Source organism: Diuraphis noxia, unplaced genomic scaffold, assembly GCF_037042655.1.
Source record: "Diuraphis noxia isolate RWA-SAM2 unplaced genomic scaffold, SU_Dnox_SAM2 contig0004, whole genome shotgun sequence".
Taxonomy (NCBI): domain Eukaryota; kingdom Metazoa; phylum Arthropoda; class Insecta; order Hemiptera; family Aphididae; genus Diuraphis; species Diuraphis noxia.
In genome coordinates, this window is record NW_028301714.1 from 53092490 (window position 1) to 53119468 (window position 26979).

General features: G+C 25.8%; 1 protein-coding gene and 1 non-coding gene across 3 annotated transcripts in view; both read right to left on the minus strand.

The window, feature by feature from the left end:
* The window catches only part of Epac (Exchange protein directly activated by cAMP), a 243540-nt gene that overhangs the window by 189363 nt on the left and 27198 nt on the right, over positions 1 to 26979 (minus strand). For both annotated transcript variants that reach the window (XM_089225496.1, XM_089225495.1), the window contains exon 2: positions 1302 to 1444. In XM_089225496.1, coding sequence (XP_089081622.1) covers positions 1302 to 1444 — 143 coding nt within the window. The remainder of the gene's footprint in view (positions 1 to 1301; positions 1445 to 26979) is intronic.
* Positions 2929 to 3011, minus strand: TRNAL-CAG (transfer RNA leucine (anticodon CAG)). Its single transcript has one exon. It is a non-coding gene; the product is annotated as a tRNA-Leu (tRNA).

Here is a 26979-nt window from a genome sequence, read left to right on the forward strand (position 1 = left end):
TTTTTATTAAAAAGAGTTAAGACACCATTGAGGCACTATAAATATTATATAAAACGTATCACAAATATGTATAGACTATATGATATAGTTACATAAAATATGAAAATTTTTCAATATTTATCTATTCGATATTACGTATTTATATTCAAAGGAACATCTTCGCCGCATCAACTGCTGTGGTCCAAAGGATACCTATCCTGGAATTATATAACACGGGTTTATGTATAATGAAACGGGTGATTTTGAAAAATGCATATACGGTTCGCACCTGTGCCGCATTCCTGTGGCGGCGGATTGTTTGAATATTTAAACTTGAACGCGTACAGCGTACATACTACAAAGCTGTTGTGGGACGGTAAAATTTTATATATTATGCGGTCCACGTACCCGAGCAAATGATCATATTGCGTTTCAATGTAACATGATGAACATACATTTAACTTAATTTTTTTATTAATAAAATAAAATATTATATTATAATATTTTGTTATAATTTAAAATGTTCCGTGGATTGCGTAGTCATTCAAGTAAATTGTGGTCAGTATGTATTGAAACGCTGAATATAATGTATTACAATAGGTATATAATGACACGGGCAAATATTTTTACGCATTTGCATTTTTATTTTCTCAGATGAAAAATACCCAAATGATTGTATCAACATTTTAAGTATTATGATCTAAAGAGATAATTATAAATGTATTGCCTCTAGCCAATAACATTATTTAGTTTTTTTTTATGAAGTACGTGTCATAATTTTTGTTTTATTTTAATGATCACACAATTAGTTGGTATTTTATGTATAAATCTATGAACAATTAAAAATTATTATTTTATATTAAACTTTAGTTTTAAAATGTAATTTTACTTTTAGAAAATTAATTGTATAAGTAAAGTATATTTTACGGTCGTATATTTTTTATGTGCTCTAATAGTGATAATATTTTATAACATGCTCTATATTCTATGTATTTTTAATTTATAGTTTACAATATAACCAACTAATGAACTGTCGTGATTTGTGTAGTTTCAATATTATAAGAAAACAGCATACAAGGATATATATATATTGTGTGTGGATAATAAAGTTTATTACATAATATTTTATATATTTATTGTACGTATTATTGTACGTGACATTTTATTACTTTTGAACCTAACAGCCAGAGGGCAGAAGCGCTTGACCCGGAACAGAACATGGGTCGGTATATACCTACCAGCTATTATACTATATTATTACGTTATATTTACGATACAAAAACGGTATGACTATATGTACTTAGTCTATGGATATGACTTACGCATAACGCCACGTTCCAGGTCCTCATAGAAGCCTACAAACGCCAACTGTTGCAGTACGTTGTTTGGCAGACGGTTCAGGGTATCCACTCGTCTTAGTCGTGACGTAATGGCCTCCACGTCTTTGACGCTCCTGTCGGATGGTCTGAAACACGTACGAAGTGTAAAATGAAAAAAAAAAAAATACAATTCAATGATATTATTATACCGAACATCGAACACAAGATATTCGCACCAGTTATTTGGTTCGTAACTTAATACTTAGTAGATAGATACTATACCTCAACATTATTTATTCTATTGAATATCATTATATTATAGTGTTGGATTTGTTTAGGTACTTACTACTGAAAACATTTTTTGTTCTCATACAATTTTATACCTTTATTTTGTGTTTTTTTAACTGTTTTTATGATTTTAATATACTACATTATATAATATAATATATAGTTTTGAAATAAAAAAAATACTGTATTATGTATTGTTATTATTTTGGCTGTATATGAATCATTATAGGTAGGGTATTTTTTTCTATATGTTGACACTAAACGGTGTTATGGTAGATTGTACTATTGTAGATATAATATATAATAATTTAATACAACTCACTTGTACGATTAACTGTTTGGTATAATACCTATCAATACCCAAAACATGTAATCTCCATTAGGTACAACAATCAATTAATTAGTTGAAATCACATCAGAGACATAATAGTATTATAAAACAAAGTCAAGCATAGGTAAGTATAATAATATAATATAATTTCGAAGTAAGCGTATAATTATGAGTGTCATATTATTTTACATAGGTAATACCACAGAATATAATAATACATAATAGTATACTTTAAACGAATTACAAAATACAATATTATATTATTATCAGTGTTTTGTTAACTTAGAGTTTTATAAGCAGTTTCCATGAACCAATGTATAGGTATACAAACAAGGTATAGCAGCTGTACCACGGTATCCTAAAATTATCATCCAAATTTGTATTGTCAAAAGATGAAAAACAGTAAACACAATATTCCGAGAACATACATTAAGATTTTAAAGAGCAGTTAAACGACACCATATATTTCATATTCTTGAGAAGAATGTCATTCGGAGAATTTAGATATATAAAATAAACGTTTTGGAGAAGTAATTCATTCTTTATAAGTATTTAAAGTTTAGATTTGCGGAAAAGTGGACAATTTTTTGCGGGGTACCCCTTACCACTCTTTTTCGCTAATCTAATCATTAAATGCTTATAAATTATAAATAATTACTATTTGACTACTTCTCCAAAATTTGATTTTTATATATTGAAATACTCCGAATAATATTTTTCTTCGGAATGTGAAATAACAATTTATGACATATTTAATAAAGATAGAATTGTTCGAAATAATGAGTCTTAATAGACTCATTCCGGCCTATTTATTTATTTTATTAATAGATATTTATATAAATTGTATACATTATATAAATAATATACATTTATATAATTTATATTAATAAGAGACACGTAAATAGATCTCCTCCAATGAAAATTAATTTTAATTCTTACGATGGTAATAATATAATAGTCTTGTTTAAATATTTCCTTTAGAAAAAGAATTTGAATAAAATTGAAAAAAATTGTCAAGGGTGGGATTTGAACCCACGCCCACAGAGTGGACTGCGACCTGAACGCAGCGCCTTAGACCGCTCGGCCACCTTGACTCAACCTCAATCATTAAAAAAATAACACAATAAATTGAGCACTGTATATATTTATATTATTTTCATAATTTGAGAAAATTAATGATAAATAATCATGCATTCAATATTCAAAGTTTGTATAAAACAATAAAATGCCAGAATAAAATAAAATAAAATAGAATAATATAGCAAATGAAATTAACAAAACAATATTGAAATAATTATTATTTTGTCTATATAAGTAGGTATTTTGATACCCTAATAACAACATACCTATATGGCTATATCTATATTGTATTAAATAAGAAACACTTTGTAAATAAAACTACTTAATAATTGATTGAAAATAATACCCACTGTCCAATGTATTTATGTAATTGCTAAAGTGTATTATTTTTATTGTGGCTAATTATTTTTACAACAGGTCCGTCTTGCGAATGATAAACATAGCCAATGAGGCTCATCACTTCTAAATTATTTTTAATTACTTTTTTAATATTTTTTGATTACTTTATGCACATAATATGTGTTGTGTTTCATAATTTCCATAAGGGCCCATTCCGTTGATTTATATATAAATAAATAAATAAATACAAATAAATATTACATAATATCAAGTATGTGCAGACATTATTGTTCGGAATGCAGAGTAGGAACACGCATACATTCACTCAGATGTACATACTTGCCATCGATTCTGCTGAATGATATTATAAGATGTTGGTCCAGCATAATATATATATATATATATATATATATATTATAGACTAAGGTTATATACAGATATGTATAATACTATGATTTGTATATGTATATTTATATATATATATATATATATATGGGAACTTTTTGGTATCACGTCACCAAACACCGATCCATTATTTAAGACTAACACAGTATTAAGAATGAAGCGAAAATTGTTGTTTCTGAATATATTTTAAATTGATTAAATTTAATATATACCATGAGTGATGAATTTAACCAAACATTAAGTTGTCAACATTTTTTTAATAGTTAAAATTAAAAGAACCTATAGTACTGTACGGCTACACATAAACATTGCCTAATAATAAATTTAAAATATACAGGTTATTTACCAATATATTTATTCAAAGTCGAAAATCCACTAAAATGTCAGATAAGGGAGCATTCTTAACATCAACTAACCTTACAACTAAAAAACTGATTGAGGAACTAGTAGGATATTTGCTAAAATATAATATTATATGAAATTATCTAAAATTATCGTTTTTTAAACTAATAAATGTATGATATATGTATAACAGTATACAAATTTACTAAGTAAATATTGTATTTATAATAGGTAGGTACCATCCTTTTCTAAATTTGATAGATAATAACATTATTTTTTTTACGTAAAATTATAAAATATGAATTTTATTAGTTATAGTTATTTATATAATCTGTCTTATACAAGCTACCTAATCTTAATACAATAATAAATTAATAAAAATGTGTGATAATATGCCGATATATTTTTTATATTTTTATATGCTGAAAGAACAAATTATATGGAATCATAAGCTAAAATTTGTATTGAGTCGCTATAATAGTAGATGATAATTTATATAAAAGTGAAATATTACATTTAGTAGAGTCCACGCATAATACCTACTTTTTACATTATTACAATTTACAAAGAAGCTAAAAAATATATTGTTTGATAATAAATCTTTATTATACACGTGAGTATCCAATACCGTCAAAATTTAAATTTCAGACACTCATAAAAATGTTTGTATAGAATTAAACTTTTGAGAAAAACTTAAATTGAACTACGTATCAAATGATAAAATCTTAGGTAGTAACAGCCTTTAAAGTCGTAAGTTATTGCGTTTTTAGTTTTTATCTGCAGAGAGGTTTTTTTTTTTTTTAACACATCATTACGAAATCAATATACATTTACGCGTAAACATATGCGTAATGGTGGTAAGTTAGGTGTTATGTCCTCTCCTTCCCCATTGTTAGATATATCCCCTTATTTGTGCCTTTGGTACCAAAATGTATTTTAATAATATATTATTAGCTATAATATCCCTCCCCCCCCCATTAAAAATTCCTGGACACGCCACTGTACATCATCGCTACACTTAAAATCTAAAATAGTTAAGTGACAATAGTGACTTGTGGTATGCATTCAGTATAATATACTGTGCAATGTGCATAATGTATATGTTAATTATTAATTACTCGTAATATGACCCGATTAAAAATGTTTTAATTGAACACAAACAAATAAATTAGTGTGTTCGCGAAAACAATCAATTTCAATTAAATTATATATAAATATGAAGTATGAGTGGAGATAACTATATAATATGAGGTCAAATAAGGCAAATTGTATAATATATTGTAAGGTTATATCAACTTTTATTTTCGACATCATATCTCATTGCAAATGTTTATTTTAATGATTTATTAATTGTTTTTTAGTGATATACTTAGACCAAGATGTTTAAATGTTACAATTCATTTCACACTAACGTTTAGTTTTTATTAGTTAAATTTGTAATAATATAAAATAACTACCTATGTGAAATATATTAATTATTTTTGGATACCAGAGTAAAAAGTTTTAACGTGTACCTATCTAATCTAACCTTACCTAAGTAATTTTATTATGTTTTTGCCTCGGCGACTATGGTTGTGTGGTTTTTATAATGTTCATAATATACATTATTTTTTATAGTTAAAAAATGTTATATTTATTTCATGTACCTAAATTGGTTTATTAATTACAAAAATATAGAATTTACAAGAAAGATAACTGATTATGTGTTGTAACATGTATGCGATTTTGAAAAAATACTGGATATTCCCGTTTCTCGTCTCTTCTTCTTGTAATAAATTGAGATTCGGTTATGATATGTTTTATCGTAAGAAAGGTGCTGCATTGACATGGTTTTTGGACGTTTTTCCCTCGTGTCTTTATGCCCACGTTTTTTTAGTAGTACCCGTTATTTCCCTCCTGAACTGAGAACTTTCTCCTATCTAATCTATTACTTGACCAAACTTAGCAATTATTGTAATAGACAAATTAAAGAGTATTATATATGTATAAGCTATCAATAAAAAATTATTATAGCTTAACAGTTACTAGTAAATATACATTAACGAATAACAAGCGAATGAATAAAGCCAAAAGAAAAAAAAGAAGCAATAAAAATAATAATAATGAAAAAAAAAACAAATCAGTGATTAAAAAAAGTTTAAAGCATATTATAACTAGTAAGGCTGTTAAAAATAACTTAAATCTAAATTTATCAACAAAAAAAAAAGTAAAAAACAGTTGAATAAATTTAAATTAACAAGAATGCAGTATTTCCGAAAAACTTCAATATGATAATAATAATGGATCTTGAAAAGAAATCAAGAATAATTGTTGGTTCTAATTACATAATATTGGTTTTATGTAAAAAGTGAAGAATTTTTTATCGTGAAGTAGAGAGTGATGGGCAATTGGTGAGACCGTAAAAGAAGTCACAAAAATTAAAGAGTTATAATTGCAAAAATGAGTCGTCAAAATTCAAATTTCAAACACTAAAAAAAATTATCATGAACTTATTCTGTTGATATTTTTAATGGCGGTAAGAATAACTTATGAGAAGCCAAGCTTTTTACTTAGAAAACAAAAATTAACTAGGTACCTATCATAAATAAAAATTAACTAAAAAAAAGTACCATGTTCAAACATTTAAGAATAGTAAAAAAAAGAGCAATAATTTATCTATTAAAACTTTAGAAATATTTAGTGAAAATTTAATGTGTCTAATTTTTAAAAACAAAATAACAAAATGTGAATTTAAATTATTTTAAAAGTAGATGTTACGATACTATATTACTATTTTTCAGCAAGTACAATCGCAATGTTAATTTTAATTTTTTATTTTCAACGAATATCAGAACATGTAGAACCAATTCGCAAAAAAAAACCCTTAAAGTGGAAGATTGAAAAATTGATTTAGCTTCAAAACTCGACGACAGACATGAAAATATTAAATAAAAAGTACGAACATTAAAATATTTATAAATTCATCGATCCGCTCGAAATCTAAAAAAAAAAAAATGTATAAGAAATTCAGCAGACTTTGAAGAATGTAAGCACGCTCACTATATTTAAACCCTCGTTTATATTTCAGATATTTCTTTATTTCTATTGATACATGACACATAAGTATAGTAGTACAATTTATGTTCACAACGGACATTGCACACAGTTGATCAAGATTTAGGATTGTTATTGTATACGTAATATATATATATATACAGGTTTGTATATACTTATACGTATACCTATCTATAAGTATAGAAACTGTTTCCCTGCGTCAGATTCTTTGATTACCGTCTCCTTTTCCTGCTTTTTACAAATCTTTTTTTGACTCACATATCCTCTCACGGTTATCTCTCGATATTATTTAACTTTTCACTTGATACCATCGCCATTGTTGTGAATATAATTTTCCATGTATTGGAATTTTTTTCCATTTTTAATTCTGGGTAACATTTTTTTTTTTTTTTTTTTGTTTATTGAATATAATATATTTAAATATAAACTGTTTTGGTGGGATCTTAAATTTAAATCTTGCAAAATATAATGAGATTTTATTAATACTAAAAGTTTAAGCATTTGAACCAATTCTAAAAATGTTAAGGTATTGACACTTTTGAAAATGTCTTAAAAATATTTTAAAATTAATCTTAAAATTTCTAAAACTTCGTTGTGTGTTAAAAATAATAATATAAGTTATATCTATTGCAATTTCCAAGTTTTTATTTCACGTTTATTGAATTATAATGATTTTCTGTAAAAATCTGAAGCTTTATTTGTGGAGCACGTAGATCAAAACACTAGATATGATTAAGTAGTGATTTTTAAACGAGCAGTTTAGTTTTTATTTTTGATGTACTTAGCTGTTATATTTTTAAAATTAAGAATAAATTATCATTTTAGTAAATTAACTTAACGTGTGCATAGTGAAAAATTTATTGAGGATTTAAGTTAAGCTTGCAAGGTACTTAAATGGTTGTATTGAAAGAAAATTAAAATTAAAAAGAGTGGTATCTAGACATGTATGGAAGTGAAGATAAATGAGATACAAGTGGACTTGGTTTATTCTACTTTGAAGCGCCATTTTATATTCCTATCCAAAATTAGATCAAGACGGTTTCGTAGGTTTGAGATGGCAATAAGTAACTAGGTCCTTATGGACTGAGATAATAATCTTGTCGTCAGCATAGTTGCGGCAACGATTGAGTTTGTTGTGAGTAGTTGATCGGAAGCACATATTGCATACATATATATATACCAATAATAGGGAAGTGTATTACACCATGTGGAACGTTAGCGGCCCAGAATAAATATTAGTTTATTATATCAAAAAAAGAAGATCTACAACGAATTTATAGAGACTGATTGGCTAACAAGCCAAATATGATTTTATTAGAAGGAAATATTTATGAGAAAGAAATAGTATTATATGTTATAGTGGAACGTTATGTATTATATTTGTCTACCATATTATTTTCTAACAGAGATGGATACAATTGATGAACTATAATAAGGACAGAAATGCATTAGAAGAACCCACTATTCCAAAGATACATATTTTCTCGTTCGTTAGATAATTCATAAAAAAAAAAAAAACATAAAACTCATAATATTGGCCAACGGAATAATAACTATATTTCATATGCTATTTGGTTTATGGATCGTTAAGCACTTCGATTGTTAAATTTATATTTATATAAGTATTTTAGATATACCTACATAAGAAGGTAATTTGTTTATAGCCTCACACCTTTTTTTTTCATTTTTAAATCTATTTCCTTCCTTCCCTGAATTTCCAAATGTACACATCCATAGGGAGTTCCTTTTAAGAACGTGTTGAATTGACACACGCATCTTGATCCTATATTGCGTGGAGGATTCGTCTGGTTGTTGCACCATGATCACGCACGCAGTCCGTAATAACAGCTATAATACGAGTACAACGATATGAGGTACACGCCCTTGTGCACAACGATTACTCTCACCCGGCACGTATTTACATCAGCAAAGGATCCCTTGAAACAACACAACGTCATAATAACAATCGATGAAAGCCCTAAGCCACTCGCACATAATCCATCGGACCACGTTGTAATGAAACCGCGTGATACCTATTGCCAACCGTCACCTCGGCTTATTACTATTATAGCACACTGCTACAGTAAGTGTGCAACCTACAACGAGGTTGTTTTTTTCTTAACCACTAAACAGCTATTATAGTTTTCTCAGTAAATGTATGCGTTTTTTTTTCCGGAGATCATAATTTTAACTTTTAGGTCATCGAAAAACCACAATTATTTAATATAATAATATCTAAATCTTTTATTACTTCGTCGTTATAAATTATGAAATTTTTCACATAATTTTTAGACATATTTTAAGACATATTTTTTACTGCACATTTTGAAGAAGATTATGCTTTTGTTATTTACGATCCATAAATAAATAACTGTATAGTCACTAAAAACGACTATGAACGAAGTATAAGAAGGGTCAGGTAAATCAGTCTCTATCTCCTAATTTAAAATGTATTCAATGTTCACATTATATTTTAGATATTTAGTAATTACATAAATTTATATTTTTTTTAATTAACAAAAATTGAACTAATTTTTCCAACAATAATGCATTCAAATCGGTAATGGTATGAATAGATTCAGTGTATAATAAAATCATAGTAAATATTTTGAAAAGTTGAATTGTGTATTGAAATTGACAATATAAGTAAAAGTGGAAGGTATAGGTTCAAATATTTATATGATAAAAATTTTTGAATTTAAAAGTATTAAATAGCAATGTTCAAGAAAAAATAATAATAATTAGTAAATTATTGTACATTTCAATAATAGTCATTGCTAGTAAGTGCATACGTATCCATACTTAATATATTAATTTATAAATAAAAATTAATAATTAAAACAAATATATTTTGTTTAGCACAAAAACAAATTGAAATTGAGAAAACATAATGAGTATGATATTTTTTAATTGCAGCAAGAACTATTTCATTAATTTGTGTCATTAAAACATATTTTAAGACAAAGCCATATTATAAGTTTTGAAATATACCTTTCAACACTAATTATTTAATGGTAAAATTTGAATGGCAAGCAAAACTTGATTTAAAATTAATTCTTTAATTTTATCTTTCATAACTAACTTTATAACTTTCAGGATACTTAGTTTATAATTTAAATTACATCATTATTCATTTCATATTCAACTTTGAAAATCATTTTATACATATTAATTTCTTAATATTTAAATTAACTCTGAATCAATTTCAGTTTTCTTTTACCAATTTTTATTTTTATTTTTAGAACATAGTATATTAATCATTCATGACCCATTAAAAATTGATATTGATACATATTTGATTTGTTCAATTTTACGATACCTATTATACTTTCTTATAGAATAGATATTAATTTTCTTCGATATAATATTGTTTTTATGTAGGTATACTTATGAATGATATCTGCTGCCTGAATTAAGTTAACTTTTGTTAAAGTTAAGAGCTCAAAGTCTAAAATGTACTTTTGATACAAATTACAATTTAGAGCTAATTGTTAGATAAAATTTAATATCATGCATAACATCATGGCATAATACTCTTAGTTTCGACCAGCTGTATATTCTAAAGATTATTAAATAATTATGATTGCTTTTTCAGTGATTTAACTTTAATTACATGCGTTTACTTAATTGCTCGTATATATTTGAAACATTTATAAATAACATTAAACGATTTATATTTAAAAACACCAGAGCTCTTGTTATAGTTGTTATGTCATATTATGAAGAAAATTATAAACTAATTTAACTAAACTAATACATTTGCCATTCAAACAATAACTACTTAAATACTTAAAACTATCAAATTCACTTATTAAATTAGAGGAATATTGTTTCAGAAGATAATAAATATTATGATAGACCAAAGTACATTGCTGTGGTATTTTATTTTCCTTGAAGAAATTTGAACATAAATTTGAAAAATTTGAAGATCGAGCATCTCGTAACACGTTTCAAGTTATCAGTGGTTATTTTGTATTAGAACTTAAGATTTTCTAATAATGAGTAATGAGTATAGTGTATCAAGTGAGATAACTGAAAGTTGTTGTTAATATCCAAAGGACTCATATTTTATTGAATAAGGTGGCTAGTCTGTACTAGTTAGCCAGAGTCTTATATATAATAGGAATGATATATATATATAATATATATATTATATAATTATATATGAGCGGTTTGCTTAATCATATTTTCAAAATTACTGAAATCAATTTTTTTTTTTTAAATATGTATTTAATTACTATTAATCTAAATAAATATGTATGATGTTTCAATAGTGTGTTGTTTTTTCTCTTCATTGAGTATAAATTATTTTAAAAAGTACTGGTGTTTCGTACCAATGCCTGAAATTATGACTGAAAGTTGTGACACGGACATTTTTAATGTGTGCATGAACGTATGTTTATACAAATGTAGACTATAGCGGATTACAACTAGAATGAAAGATATATTGTACAAATTGATATGATATTAATATATTGAATAACCAATGGATAATAATATAATAATACACAGTACGTAAAACCTAAAATCATCCACTACAAACAATTTGTAGAGTTAAATTATATTTTATATTCATTGCGTCTCATTAAGTTTGCTGATATACGAGATACGATCCACGTGAACGATAGGAACCGGGTCATTTAATCATGGATTATGTTGACTATGGCACACCTACGCATGACCCTATGTTATCAACAACACATTATGATAGAATTATTATGTTATATGTATATATATATTATATTTAGAGTCATACAGATAAACTTGACATGCAAAATATTTACAGGCACAATAATGTTTTTATAACGTTACACGTACTACGTACCTAAAATTTTTACAGGTATTACTACGGAGTGCAAGTTATTTCACCAATCGCACGTAACATTCCTATATGATTAGCGAAAGGAACTTTTGTAGCAACCGAAGTAAATATGGACGTATATGTTTACATAACAATTGCAGACAAGCAATGGCTTCGTTTAGAACCCTACGTCGAAAATAGCACGACAATTTGTGCACAATTTCAATCTTATCTTATAAATTACATAACAATTGGGAATTTTTATTTTTGACTCTTGCCGAGTACCAAATACATCAAATTTTTGCACCAGAAATATCTCATAGTATACCTAACTATTTAAACGTTATTATATTACCACGCAGCTATTTTAGGAGGATGAAAAAATATACTCTATAATCCATAGGTATATAGTATGTGTAAAATTAGTATATAATATATATAAATTTGTATATACTATATACTATATTTTTCGATAAATTTTAAAATATAATATAATATAATTGGTCTTTCAAAATAATAATACCATGAATCAAATACACACATATTATGTTACCTCAAACTAGAAAACGTTTTTAAATTATATTTGTTAAAATAGTTTATAAATTAACCTATACTTATGTTTATCTATATACATTATAATAGTCAATATATCATTACGTATGAATGTGTTTGAGGATTATAGACTAAAATATTACCAACAAATAATGACTATTTATAAAGACACCGCAGAAAAGTTTAAAATAAATTGAATAAGTAACACTGCATAATCTTTTTTTATAATATATTCTATTGATGATTAGATGCCGTATAAACTTCTATACTGTCAATAATATCAAGAGCCTTAATTTAAAAATATCCATTTTTACGGATAGAATGTACACCTAAACCGACTAGCACATGAAGTTATTATACTAAAACCAATATACACCAAGAGTTGTACATCCAATCCGCCGCAAGAAAATTTCTCACTTTGGTCAAATTTGTCCAAAAGTCGTGGTATAGATACTGACACCAAATTACCCGAAGACTGAAGTTCTCTAAAACCAATATATACACCGAGTGTCATATATTATAATTGATAAATTTTCAAAGTTTACGTTAGGTATTTAACATTTTTGATCGTTTTTAAAGTGTTTAATGCGTTTTTGGCATCTCTATATAGATAAGTTATAAATTATCAAACTTTATTCAATATACCAACTCAATCGAAAGCCATTTAAACAGATTATGGTTTAAAATGTGTGACTTGACAGGATGGTATCGTAGTACTACTTTAGAAATTCTCATAAGCTAAATCATAAACTTTTATCATGACTAAGCAGATGAAGAGAATTTGATGTCGATAACGTGCCTTTCGAATATACAACTCATTAAATCTTACAGACTAAAATGAATTTGAGCTTAAACGTGTATCAGGATTGAAGGGGAGTAAACAAAAGGAGTTACAGATGAGTATACAGTGTGCACATGTAGCGGCTATTGTGGGTTGTACAACATGTTGGGCTATTTTAATGGGGACCCCGTCAGGTCGTTGTCAATGGTAACGGTGAAAAATGCATGACTTCAGGGAAAGCGGGCATATACATTTACAATACAGAACAATGTTAACGGGCATATTTTTATACATCACTTTCCGTTTTAAAAACAACGACGACTGGATTTCCAAAAAAAAAAAAAAAAAAAATGTTTAAACGTATAATAGTAGGTACGAGTTAGGTTAGGTTAGATCATCTGCTATTCATGATACTATTTTATGAAAATGTGGTACAAATATAATAAAAGATTTCTTGCAGGTAGGTATAAATCGTACTTAGCTATATACACATAATTCATTTAACAATCTAAAAAGAGTTTGAGATGAAGTAATTTTAGCTATTTAAAAATAAAATAAAATTTACTAAATAAAAGTTAAAATCTTTGTTACACGCAAATTAATTGTCTCACAATTTTTTTAAGCATATAAAATATAAATATTCTGTGTCAAAAAGAACTTATGTAGAATTTTAAATTGTATTTATCATGATACATATTATCCATAAAATAATATGATATTAATAAGTTAGGTACAAGTTACATTTGTTGTACTTTTATTCAATATCAATCAAAATTTTTATATTTAAATAGTTGTAGATAATTAATACGAGAGTATAAGAAATTATCATAATAGAAACGAGTTGATTTAAGCAAAATCTTAAAATATAAAGATTTAGTTGATAAAACAGTTTAAATCTAAGGGTGTATCAGGTATATAAAATAAACTAAAAAAAAGAACAAAGAAACAACCTTTACATTTTATAAGTGTAATAAGCACAACATTTTTAAAAGAATTTACTAACAATTCAACAAATTTATTTTATCCAAAGTTTTTTTCATTATTTGATTTAAAAAAATGACTGAAGATGTTTTAATTCTGAAATTTAGTATCCATGTTTAATTACAAATGTATACACACAAACACATAAGATAAGTATAAGAACATAAGCTTATATAAACCAACAGCTTTTCAAATACATCACTTCCATAAATATTATTTCAAAGGATAAATCAATCCTTGTGTATCCAAAAGTTACTTTAATTTCAGTCGTCATGTAAAAAAAAATGTTAAGTTTATTTAGTAATATTTATTTATTCTTAAAAATATATTAAATAAATATGCAAATTATTATAAAAATTAAATTTAAAACATTACTAAAAAAAAACGTTTAAACTTCGCTGATTACTGAAAACCATTAATAAATATTTTACCCACATAGCACAAGATAAAAATAATACATCTTTAGAAAGATTGATTACCGGAAATAATCAATCGTCAAATCTTCAAATTCTATACAAATACATTTATACATATACCCAAAAGCTATGTCATATTATAACACATTTTTCAATTCATCTTCGTCTACAATCAGAAAATTACATTCCTCGTTTGGTTTGTGTACTGCATCATAAGAAAGTATCCAATTTTACTTTTCGTCTGATAATCATGATCAAAATTCAGTTTCATACAAAATAATAATAATACAAAATATGCAGATATACCTATCTACATTAAATTCAATTAAAAATACATACCGAAAAGTTTCCCAACCTTTTACCTTTTTAGTGTAAATTATCTAGTATTAAATGCAAAATATAATAAACATAAGTAGGTATCTATAGTGTACAAATGCATTATTTTCTATATTTCCTTAACTTTTAATTGGATAAGATAAATGTAACGTTATTTTTCACTAAACACTAATTTAATTTCATTTTGAATCGAGAATAATGTATGGTTTTATAATAAATTATGATTAAGTAATGCATATTTTTTTGATTTCACCCTCCACATATACAAATGCTGCTGTCTTGAATAAAAAGTAATATTTTGCTGTACACTGTACAGTAGGTTTAGTGGTTGAAATACATTTTAATTCAATCATAAATCATTGAATACGATGAAAAACAATTATGAGCAGAGTTAGTCTAACATGATGGTACCTAATCATTGATAAAATGATGACCAAGCAAATATTTCAGTAATATAAAGATATTATCAAACATTCGTAGTTTTTTTTTAGTTTTTTTCCCAATTATTTTAAATAAATATTTGATTTAATATTCAATATTTCAAAAAGCATCATTTGTTTTGAAAATACGATTTTTTTTTTTTATAAGTTGCAAATATCATTATAAAACAATATTTTTGAAAAAAACTTAATTTTTAACATTCAAATTGTATACATTGAAATATATTCTGCTTTGGAATTTAGAATTTATTTATGATGTTATTGACAAATATTTTAATTAAAAATATAAAATAATAAATATATATGATTGATGAGATATTTAAAAAAAATATTTTATTTTATAATAAATACAATAAAGAATCAAAAATATATTTCAAAAAAAAAAACGTTAATTTTTTCAAAAAAAATAATAAAAGTAATTATCATTAGTTTCGTAACCACTAACCTATAATATGATTACTCAATGTAATAAATAAAGATAATCAGTATTAAGTTTCACGTATCAAATTTACATGATATGTTAACATTTTAAATTGTGACATGGAATGATTAAACGCTTACATAATTTACAAGTAATTTTAATATGTAACTAGCTCCATTTGTCTGGAACATTTATATAAAAGATAAACCGAACTTGAATTATAATATTTAAAATTTTGAACTTTTAAAATAATCTCCTATTACAATATGTTTAGGTAAATTATATTTATTCAACAATTATAAAACATAAATCCGGTACCTTTATTATAAACAAATAATTTAATACTCTGATTAAGCCTTTTTTTTTTTAGAACCGTTGTTATTTTCACTTATGCCAGGTTTGCCATACGTCCCGGTTTTGCCGCAACACTACCGGTTTTTAATCGGTTAATACACACACACACATACATTACAGAATAAATGAAAATTATTATATTTTTTAACAGAAATTTATTTATAAAATTGGATTACTTTCACAAAGCTTTAATATATAAGAGAATGGCAATAAGTACTACTTCATTGAATAGGTACATATATTTTTATAATTATAATATATTATGTAAAATTATGTAAAAAATATAACTTATGTCGATCAGTTTTGCCATCCTTATTACGTATATTGTTTTTATTATGTAAACAGATGGAGTATATTTAAATAAAAAAAAAATATATCAAGAAGTTGAACAACACCCACGTGCCACGTGACAAATAAATAAAAATCATTAATGAATACTGACAATATTTCTATTAACTACAAATATTACTTAAAATAAGCATTTATTTATTTTTTAAATTTATACGAGTAAATAACATAACTTCTAAAATAACCTATCTAAATCAAATTAATCTCGCTCATATCTCAACGTTATTAGATATTGAAATTAAGCCAAAATAATATCTTTATTGTAAAAAAAAATGGGTAAATCGTGGATGTCGCTCTGCTGTACAGTAGGTTACAAGTGGGTTACTGTAATGGATGGAATTAAATTTGAATCCAATGATAATATATCATATGTATACAAAAAAGATTCTGAGTGGAAACGGTTTATCTGTCTAGGATATATTATTGATCATTAAAAATTTTCAAATCTTAGATTTATAAAGAAAAAATTTTATGAATTTTCTAGCTTAAAATAATTTGCATATTTTCATGATTTTTACGTATGTTATCAACATTAAAATTTGAATGCTTGTAAAAAAAAATTGTGATGAATGTATTTTTTATTTTTCAACTGCTATTGTAAAAATATTTTTGTATTAAATTTTCAAATCTTAAATATAAAAGGAAAATTTTTTATGAATTTCTAGCGTATAATAATTTACAAATTTTCGTGATTTTTACGTAGATATGTTGTCAAAATTCAAACTTTGAATGCTTATAAAAATAAATCGTGTCTATGTATTTTTAATATTTTCAACTGCTGTTTTTACGATATTTTAAAAGCCTTGTATAAAATTTTCAAGCTTTTCTACCCAACAAATACATTTTTATCGATATTTATAGAAAAAATAAACAAAAAAAGTTGAAAAATTAAAATATCAGTAAACAGCTAAAAAAAACCTTGAAAATTGTATAAAAGATAGAAAATGCCTATATCAACATTCAGTGAAAATTTCAAGTATCTGCGGTCATTTGTTTAAAGTTACATCAAAATAAGAAAATCGCTAAATGTGAAATCCAGTGAAAATCCAATGTTGTAAAAATTTAAATTTCAAATGCTTATAAAAATTTAATTTGAATTTCCGATGGACTTTTTATTTGAGATAAAGATTTAAAAACATTTAAGGAATCTTGTATTAAACTTTCAAATCTTAGATTTAAAAAGGAAATTGTATATGAATTTCTAGCTAAAAATAATTTGCTAATTTTTGTGATTTTTACATATTTTGTCAAAATTTAAATTTGAATGCTTATAAAAAAAAAAAAAATGTGACTATGAATTTATTTTATTTTTCCAACTATTATTGTAACAATATTTTAAGAGCATTGTATTAAATTTTCAAGCTTTTCTACCCAACAAATAAATTTTTATCGATATTAATTTTAAAAAACTAATAATGATCGAAAATTGCAAATACCTATGAATAGTTCAACTCAAGTCGAACATTTTTGAAAATTACATGATGGATAGAATATACTTACATATATAAACATTCAGTGAAAATCTCATGTATCTATGGTCATTTTTTTTAAAGTTACATCAAAAACCAAAATCGATTTTGTCAAAAATTGATTGTGCGTAAAATTTCCCGTTTTGCCCTTAATTTTTAGTTTTTTTACCCGGATTCTTGATTATTTAGAAAAATATTAAGAATTTTTTTACTTTTGACCTACCAACGTAACAACTAGATTCACTTTCTGATCGAACGAGGTATTGCAATCAAAAATCGAAGTACTTTTATTGACCCAAAACGTGATGACAGACACAAAAAAAAATTTATAAATAAAATAAAAACACGCATCATGGTAAAATCAATACATTCATCGCTCCGCTCAGAATCTAAAATCTTGCATGAAAAACATGTATCTTTTTATTATTCTATATTTAATAATAATATTATCTGATAAGATACAGTATTATAGATTGTTTTTTCTGTTACATATCATAAACTCAGATCACAGAAATGCAAGAAATATTATTTTGTTTTTCAGCGGGTTTACAGGTATAGTAAAAAGAATAAGTCTCAAAATGTCTCTGTATATTTTTCATCACGTATAGGTACATAAGTATTTTTATCGTTATCGTAGTCATCTTAACCATGTGTAGTAGGTATACTACACAAAATATTACTATACTAGTATGTACAGCACGAGAGTTATTCGAAGCACGTAGAATGCGTGCCATACTCACTCTCATAGAAAACTAATGCAGCCCTAGAAGCTGTATTCCCATAATGCAATCTACGACAACAATTTAATCTAACATGAAGAGTCTTAAGAGAAAATCCTATAAGAAAAAAAACTGAATATACGACATGAACAGGATTCGAGACTTACAGCAATTACATATCCGTATTGGGTGATAAAACACAGATGATTTGGGTATGAAATTTTATATGTAATTTTGCTGCGTCAACAAGTGAAATTTATCGCCTTTACCCGTATTTTTCATGGATAAATTGTTGAATTAAAATAGTTTAAACTTTCTCTGACAGAATTAAAAGTTGGCGAACAAGGTCTTTAATATACATTTTTGTTTTGACTACAGCAATAATATTTTTAATTCAATTTTAGTTAAAAAAAAAAAAATAATATAAAATATCAGTTTATTTTAGATAGTTTTTCTGTTATCAAGCTCCTATGAAATTTTTACTTCATATCCAATGAATTACACTTTCTCACGTTTATATAGTTCATAAATTATTAATTATTAACTCTAGGTAATGTTTTAATAGAATTTGTTTGTTTGTGGTTCTAATGAAATAAAATACATTTTTTGACATGCGTAAATTTTAACCGTATCTTTTAACTTTTTTCGTACCTATTTGAAACCCCGAACATATAATTTGAATACGATGTTTTGATATCGTTTGATGGTGTATTTAAATAGACGTTACAGAGCGAACTTGAAAGAAATACCTATATGCCCACTTATTTCTGCATCAACGGTACACTTTTATATGAAATGTTGAAAAATGAACTCAATGAATTGTAATTTTAAAATAATAATACACCGCTTTATTAATAAAAGTTTATTTAACAGAGATTATTTAATCAGAAAAAACTACGCTTATATATACCTACATAAAACATAGTTGATATTTTTGATTCTAAAAATTGTAATCGGTTATAGATTACTACCTATATTTTATTTGTGTATTTTCCCACTTGCCACAATATTTTTCTGCGTTACAAAAACACGTATCCTGTTTATTGTTTGATATTTTCATCTAAATAACACTATACACAATCTACAGAAAAGACGTAGAACGAAAATTAAATTGGTTTTGAAAAAAGCCAAGTTAACAACATAAAAATAGTTTGCAGAAATGATGTAAGCACAATGATTAGCTGATATATAGTGATCGTGATGTAAATAATAAAATAGCAATATAATGACTGTAGGTATAAAAAATATATGTATTATTTACGCCAAATCCACGTTGGTATGTGATTTTAAAATAATTAAAAGCAAGTACCTATATTTACATAATCTGTTGATTTTTACTTTGTAAAAACTAAATCGAATTATGATCAAAAACTATTTTATTTATTGTAAACTAGAATCTTATTTTTTTATTTTTTTTGTGGCAGTGGGCATGCGTACTCTCAATCGCATTTCGGACTAATGTTAGCAATCACGTCACGCCAAGCCACACATTATTTTAATGCTGTCTCGAAGCAAAATTATTAAATCTATTCTAATGCATTTTAAAGAATCACTATAATTAAATTATGTTACAAGTTCTACAATATTGTGTCCATACTATTTTAAGTATAAAGAAATCTCAGAATTTCCAATCAATTAATCTTAAAATATTTTAAAATTATACAGGTATATTATGCCAAAGTTATTGTTTAATGTGTGATAAAGCATTATCTACCCCGATATGTACAGCCTGCGATGGCCCAATCACCATCAAATACATACTCACTGTCACCGAGTGCTGAAAATTCCACATCACCAGAACTAATTACCGAGGTTAGGTTACCTGAATCAATTACAAGTATTCACAACAATCACCGCCAACATCACCTTTGTGAGACCTATTCATCACAGCCACCAACCTTTAGATCAAGTTTAAAATCAAATTTCTTTTTATTTATATTGGTATGTTTCAATAGTTTTATTTTTTGTGTAAATCCAATGGGCCATGTTGCGGAGGGTCTAAAAAAAATTACCAGATAACTAAAACATTATAATAATTTTCAGTGTTTTATATTGTGTTACCGGTGTTTTGTTAATTTTATTTGAAATGCGTACGCTCTATATTTTTGCTAAAATTGTTTTACTGTTGATAAATAATAAATGGATCTATAGGTTCGATAAAGATGTGTTTACAAATTTAACAAACTCTTTTAGTAAAAATTAGTGTTTTTACATACCTATACTTAACTAAAGAATTCAAAAAATATTTTCAGACACAAAGCAAATAATACATCGTGAATGACTATTATAATATATTTATATCGTATTTTACATAATTGTGAATAATATTTACATTTAAATATAAAACCTTCTTTCAAGAAAAACGGGAAGGTTTTCAATCATAATTGAATTTATTTCCAGAGTTTTCCCTAATCAGATATATTTTATAAAATGATAAACTAAAGTAATATTTTTTTTTTTTTTGCTTATTCCGGGCCTTGAAGGTCCATCGCCGCTTCTACTATGCCTCTCCACAACTCTCTGTTCTTCGCCAGTTGTTCTCACTCTCTAACATCCATAAGCTTGAGGTCTTCTTTGACTCGGTCAGCCCATCGCTGTCTTGGTCTCCCTGTCGGTCGTTTTTTATTTGGTTTCCACATTATGACATCATGCACTGTTTGGCCCTCCGCTCTCCAGACATGCCCGGCCCAGCTTATTCGTCTGCTTTTAAGAATTCCCACTATGTTTCGTTCATTGAATATTGCCCTCAGTTCTGCATTAGTTCATCGTTCATATAAATTTTCCTCGTTTCTTTTGGGCCCATAGATTTTACGCAGTATTTTTCTTTCATATAGTAGTAATCTTTTCTCGTCCGACTTTGTTGACGCCCATGCTCCACAGGCATACAAGACTATAGGCAACTAAAATAATATATTTTGGAATATTTTTAATGAAAATTCAAAAAAGGGTAAGCAGTTTATTTCTAATTTTTACAGTGTTCAATAAAGCGTACAGTGTTTTATGTTTATCATTAGATTAAAAGCAACAAAGGAGTAGGTACATATGACGCGGGAAAAATGTGCAATATGACTTCAAGGTTTCTATTAAAAATACCGATTTTGACGTCAGTATTACACTAATCTAATAATATTTTTTGTGTAAATCCAATGGGCCATGTTGCGGAGGGTCTAAAAAAAATTACCAGATAACTAAAACATTATAATAATTTTCAGTGTTTTATATTGTGTTATCAGTGTTTTGTTAATTTTATTTGAAATGCGTACACTCTATATTTTTGCTAAAATTGTTTTACTGTTGATAAATAATAAATGGATCTATAGGTCAGTATTACACTAATCTAATAGTATTTTTAAATTTGAGTTCAAGTGATATTAGTTTTACACTTATAAACATTTTTATTTCTATGTAGTTAGCATTAAAAACTAGAGAAGGTGCTCTGCTATATTGAATAATTCAACTTTCAAGTACATATCGTCATTTAGTAAATCATTGTGATTGATTTGTTTTAATTATTTTAATAAGCAATAAGTAATATAAAAATGTATTTTTACTAAAAAAAAATGCATTAATAAAAAATTACATTTCAAAGTATAACCGAAAAATTCATCGCTTCGTTAAGAATCTAAAACATAAAACTAGTGGATAGAAATATTGTATATTATATAATATATTATTATTAATACGCGTATAATAACTGTAAATATTGCAATAAATAAATAAAGTGTGCAAGTGGCTAGCGCTATTCTGTACAGTAGGTGTCTGTCCAGAGGTGTGTTAACTTCGAATTTAATGAAATAAAATCATTTTATAGAAAAATGACTATAAGCGTAAACGGTCTGTCAGCCAATAATATTTCTAAGTAAATTTAATCATATTATTGTTATTAAAGTAATTATTAATTGAGTATTAAATATTCAGTAACACAGTAGGATTGATTAAATTTTCCCGAATACATTGTATTTGAAAATGTAATTGTTACTTTAAAAGTTACCATAACTGAAGAATAATATTCTTAAATTACAGCAAAATAACTAACATCGTTCTTCATCTCTTAAATATCTAATTATAATATCCAAATTTGAACTTTAAATATCTATAAAATATAAAAAACCGTGTTTGTATATTTTTTTTCGATTTATTTAATCATACAATATGTACTACTTATAAGAAACCTAACCTTTTCTTATTATTTTCCAAATTCTTTTGAAAATTTGTAAATTTTTTACTTTTGACAACTTAAAGTACTAATGAAATTCACTTTCCTACTAGAAATAGTACCAAGTTAAAAATCTAAGTATTTATACTACCCCATAGAGGATGATAGATATTAGGCACAAAAATAAAACACACTCATCATTGTCACATTTGGAACTCTACTCAGAATTTAAAATTAGATAAAAATAGTACCTTTCACATTGTTAAAAATATTAAAATTATCAAATGTACCTACACAATAATTTAGTAGGTATTATATAATACAATTCGTTTTAAATTTGAATATATTTTGAATAATAATGGCATTTATTTATAAATATACATGCTATAAACATGGTTGTGTGAATACTTTAAACATAAAATAAAAAGCAACTCAATTTTATATATTTATTTAATAGGTACCTACCTATTTCATAACATTATAACCGATTATGAGTACCAATTTAAATTTATGCTAAGTATAAGTTATAAATTAAATCTTGAATTGTTATTTAGAATTACTTGCCTCGATGGATATTTACAATGAATATATTAATATTATGTACAACGAAAACTAGCATAATTTACCAGTGAATTCCTTTATTCTAATTAAATTATTATCATTTCAACATTGTTTCATATTACCTAGTTATGTTTTAGCTATAGTCTGGAAATATTAATCGCCATTTGAACATATTCAAAAAATATCTTCACTTACCTAATTTAATTAATTTTCTGTATGTTAACTCTAAAGATATCTTATAGTTACATTTTATTTTTATAAACGTGCCATCACAATGAGATTTTTTTGTCTAATGTATTGTTTGGAATTAAAGAAAAATTATTTTTAAATGCATTTACTGTTTTTTGTTCTACTAAGTATATGCCGCTATCATATAAGTACACAACGTAATAAAATTAAACTATAACGAATAATTATTTTAATATTGTTCTGTTTTTTTCGTAATACATTGTTTGTTATTTTGTTTACTACACCCACTCACACCCCACATAATGTATATTGTATATATAAATATTTTTTTTTTCTAATCAATAATCATATTATGGATACATTATAAAGATATATTAATACACATATTTGAACAAAATATAATTGAATGTGTTTGTAAATACTTATAGAAGTTTATATAAATTATTGCCACGTATAAACTGTTTTTAACGGTTGCTCAAATTTAAATGTATAGATGCATTTAAATTTAACACTTTTAATTTAATTTTGTTAAAGTTTAAATTTCTGACCATAAAGTGTTCATAAAATGCCGTGAATTATGAATAAATGGTCAAAATGTCCATCTCCTATATGCTCTTAACTTGTGTGATAAGTTATAAAGAGCATATACACAAATACAGAGCAGAATCGTAATTTTTGGGAAAATTTTTTTCAAGATATTTTCATGGTGCATACATATTTAATTAACACAACTCATAAGTATATTACACCTTTTTGAACATAAAATTAGGTTGGGAGAGACATGGGTAGACTCTGTTAGGAAATACTACATGAGTACTTGAGTGGAGTGGAGGACCTCTCGATAAGTTGCATATCCCTTTGTATTTGCCTCTAATGAATGTTTATATATTATAAAAGTACATGTAAATTTGTACCAATTATTGAATAAATAATTTTGCAGAATAAGGTTGAGTAGGTACATGTTGATGATGAGAAAGGCATGTTGTCAAAATAATTGATTCAATATGACACTCTCTATTTTTATTGAGTTCTGACATTAAGTGTGTAATCCAAAATCTTAATTGTGCTGTACGGATTTTAGAAGTATGTGCTAATAAATATTATACATAAGTATATAAGGTATGATGAAATTCCATTATTTTCCTGAGAAGAACAGCAGTGTGCAGATTTTTTCCTGGAAGCAAGTCCAAAAAAGAAGGATAGTAAAAAGTCAAGCGTTGGATAAATACATTTTTAAGTCTATTTGACTAGTATCAAGTATCCGTTAATTTGTTACAAAAAGTAAAAATAGGAAAAACCGCGGTAATAAAATATAACAGTAATAAAATTACACATAAATGAATTCTATACATGAACCTAATAAAAATATATTGTCGTATACGCCACGCAAAGGCTTGATGTATATAACAGATATATTTTGGTTTCTGTTTCTCAAACCTTCAAACGATGAGTAAATTATTGATACCTGCTGTATGAGTTTATTTAAATTCTCCTTTGGTGACAACGATAATGAGTACTGAACAAAAAGATAATTAAACTAGGTTCAACAGGATTCACACTATACAACTATAAGATTACTTTGCCCTTGAACAACTGCAGACCACGATAACGAATACTAGATGTTCGGGGATGAGATATCTTTAAGCTTGTCAAAGTCTTATTCTTTCTCAACTGACCACAATAACGAGTACTGGACGAGAAAGTAAGTACGACAGTGTCTTACTACCTTTTCCAAAAGTTTTATTCTCCACAAACATCTCCGTATGCACAAATAATAAGACTCTAAAATAGGAAACAAGTAAGACTTAGTTAAAAGAAATAAATTAAATATATTTAAAATATTTAAAAAAAAATAATAAAAAGAAACGTAAAATGCTAGTCGTTAGCTACGACAATAAGTGAAATGACTCCAATAGCCTCGCTCCCATCGTAGACGTCACCTTATGTAGTCATTTTAATTTTAATGATTCGGCTTGATTGACTTCTACTTCGTATGTAATCGCTATTTTAATATTTTATAATTTTGTTATATATATAAACAACAATATAAGAATACTACTTAAAAAAAATCTGAGACAAATTACCTTAAATATATTTGTTAAAAACTACATATTGTGCGTAAAAATGTTATTAGTAAATACGTACTTTGGTAATAAAAACCGAGATGATTCTTTTTTTAAACAGACAAATTTCGTTGAAATTAACCTCACTAAACATAACAAGATCGCCAATGAATCACTTCATATGGTATTAGATAATAACCAATATTTAATAGTGATTTATTTTAACTTAGACTTTTGGAGGATAGATAATACATACAAGATGACAGATATTATTATAAATTACCTTTCGTTCTGAACAACATAATAGAAATTTTTTAATAAAAACTACTATTCAATTATTATTTTAAGACTATATATACGTGCCAACTTTTGAAAAAATAGCAAAATTGTATGATAAATTATAGTATCGCTTAATCATAAAAATGGATACAACAAATTACATTAGATCTTCATTTATAAATTCTATGTTAAACATTGATATTATTTTCATCTTCTTTAATAAATAAATAAAAAACCTTTTGAACATTAAAAATATACAGATGATGAATGCAATTTTTATTTTGTATCCTTTATTTTTCTATTACCATAAAAAAATATGCCAGAAAATGCTATTATTTACAAAATGACATTTGTTACAGTCTTTTTGTACTTGAACACTTTATAAGATAAATTTAACAATTTGTGATAAAAGTTTAATTTTATTTATTTACCCGAAAACCTGTATACTTATGTACCTAAATGCTGTGCACCGATATACCTATAATAATTACACATTTAAAAACATTATAGGTAATCATATTTATTTGAACATAAAATTTTTATAATTTATCTACGATTACATTGTAAAATAAAGTTAATCGTCCAAGTTTTAGATGTTCCAACAATACATTTTCTAGTGAGTAAAATATAATAGTACGCATCTTTATCTCAGAATAGCTTTAAAAATATTCACGTAATTACAGATAAAAATATCATCTGTAAAATAAAACGATGGGTAAACATTGAGCTTGACAAAATAATATCTCAGGACATTCGCTTATTAGATTTAAAGGATACAAACATAATATATTATTTTATTTTTATTTTTATTTTCATACATGGAAACTGTTTAAATATAACTCATAAATACGGATACCATAATATTATAATTAATGGGATTATTAAAGTTATTAGATTTTACATCTGGATTTAATACAGCTACCTATGCGGCTACGCGTATAATTTATACAATAATAACATGCAATATGTACCAATC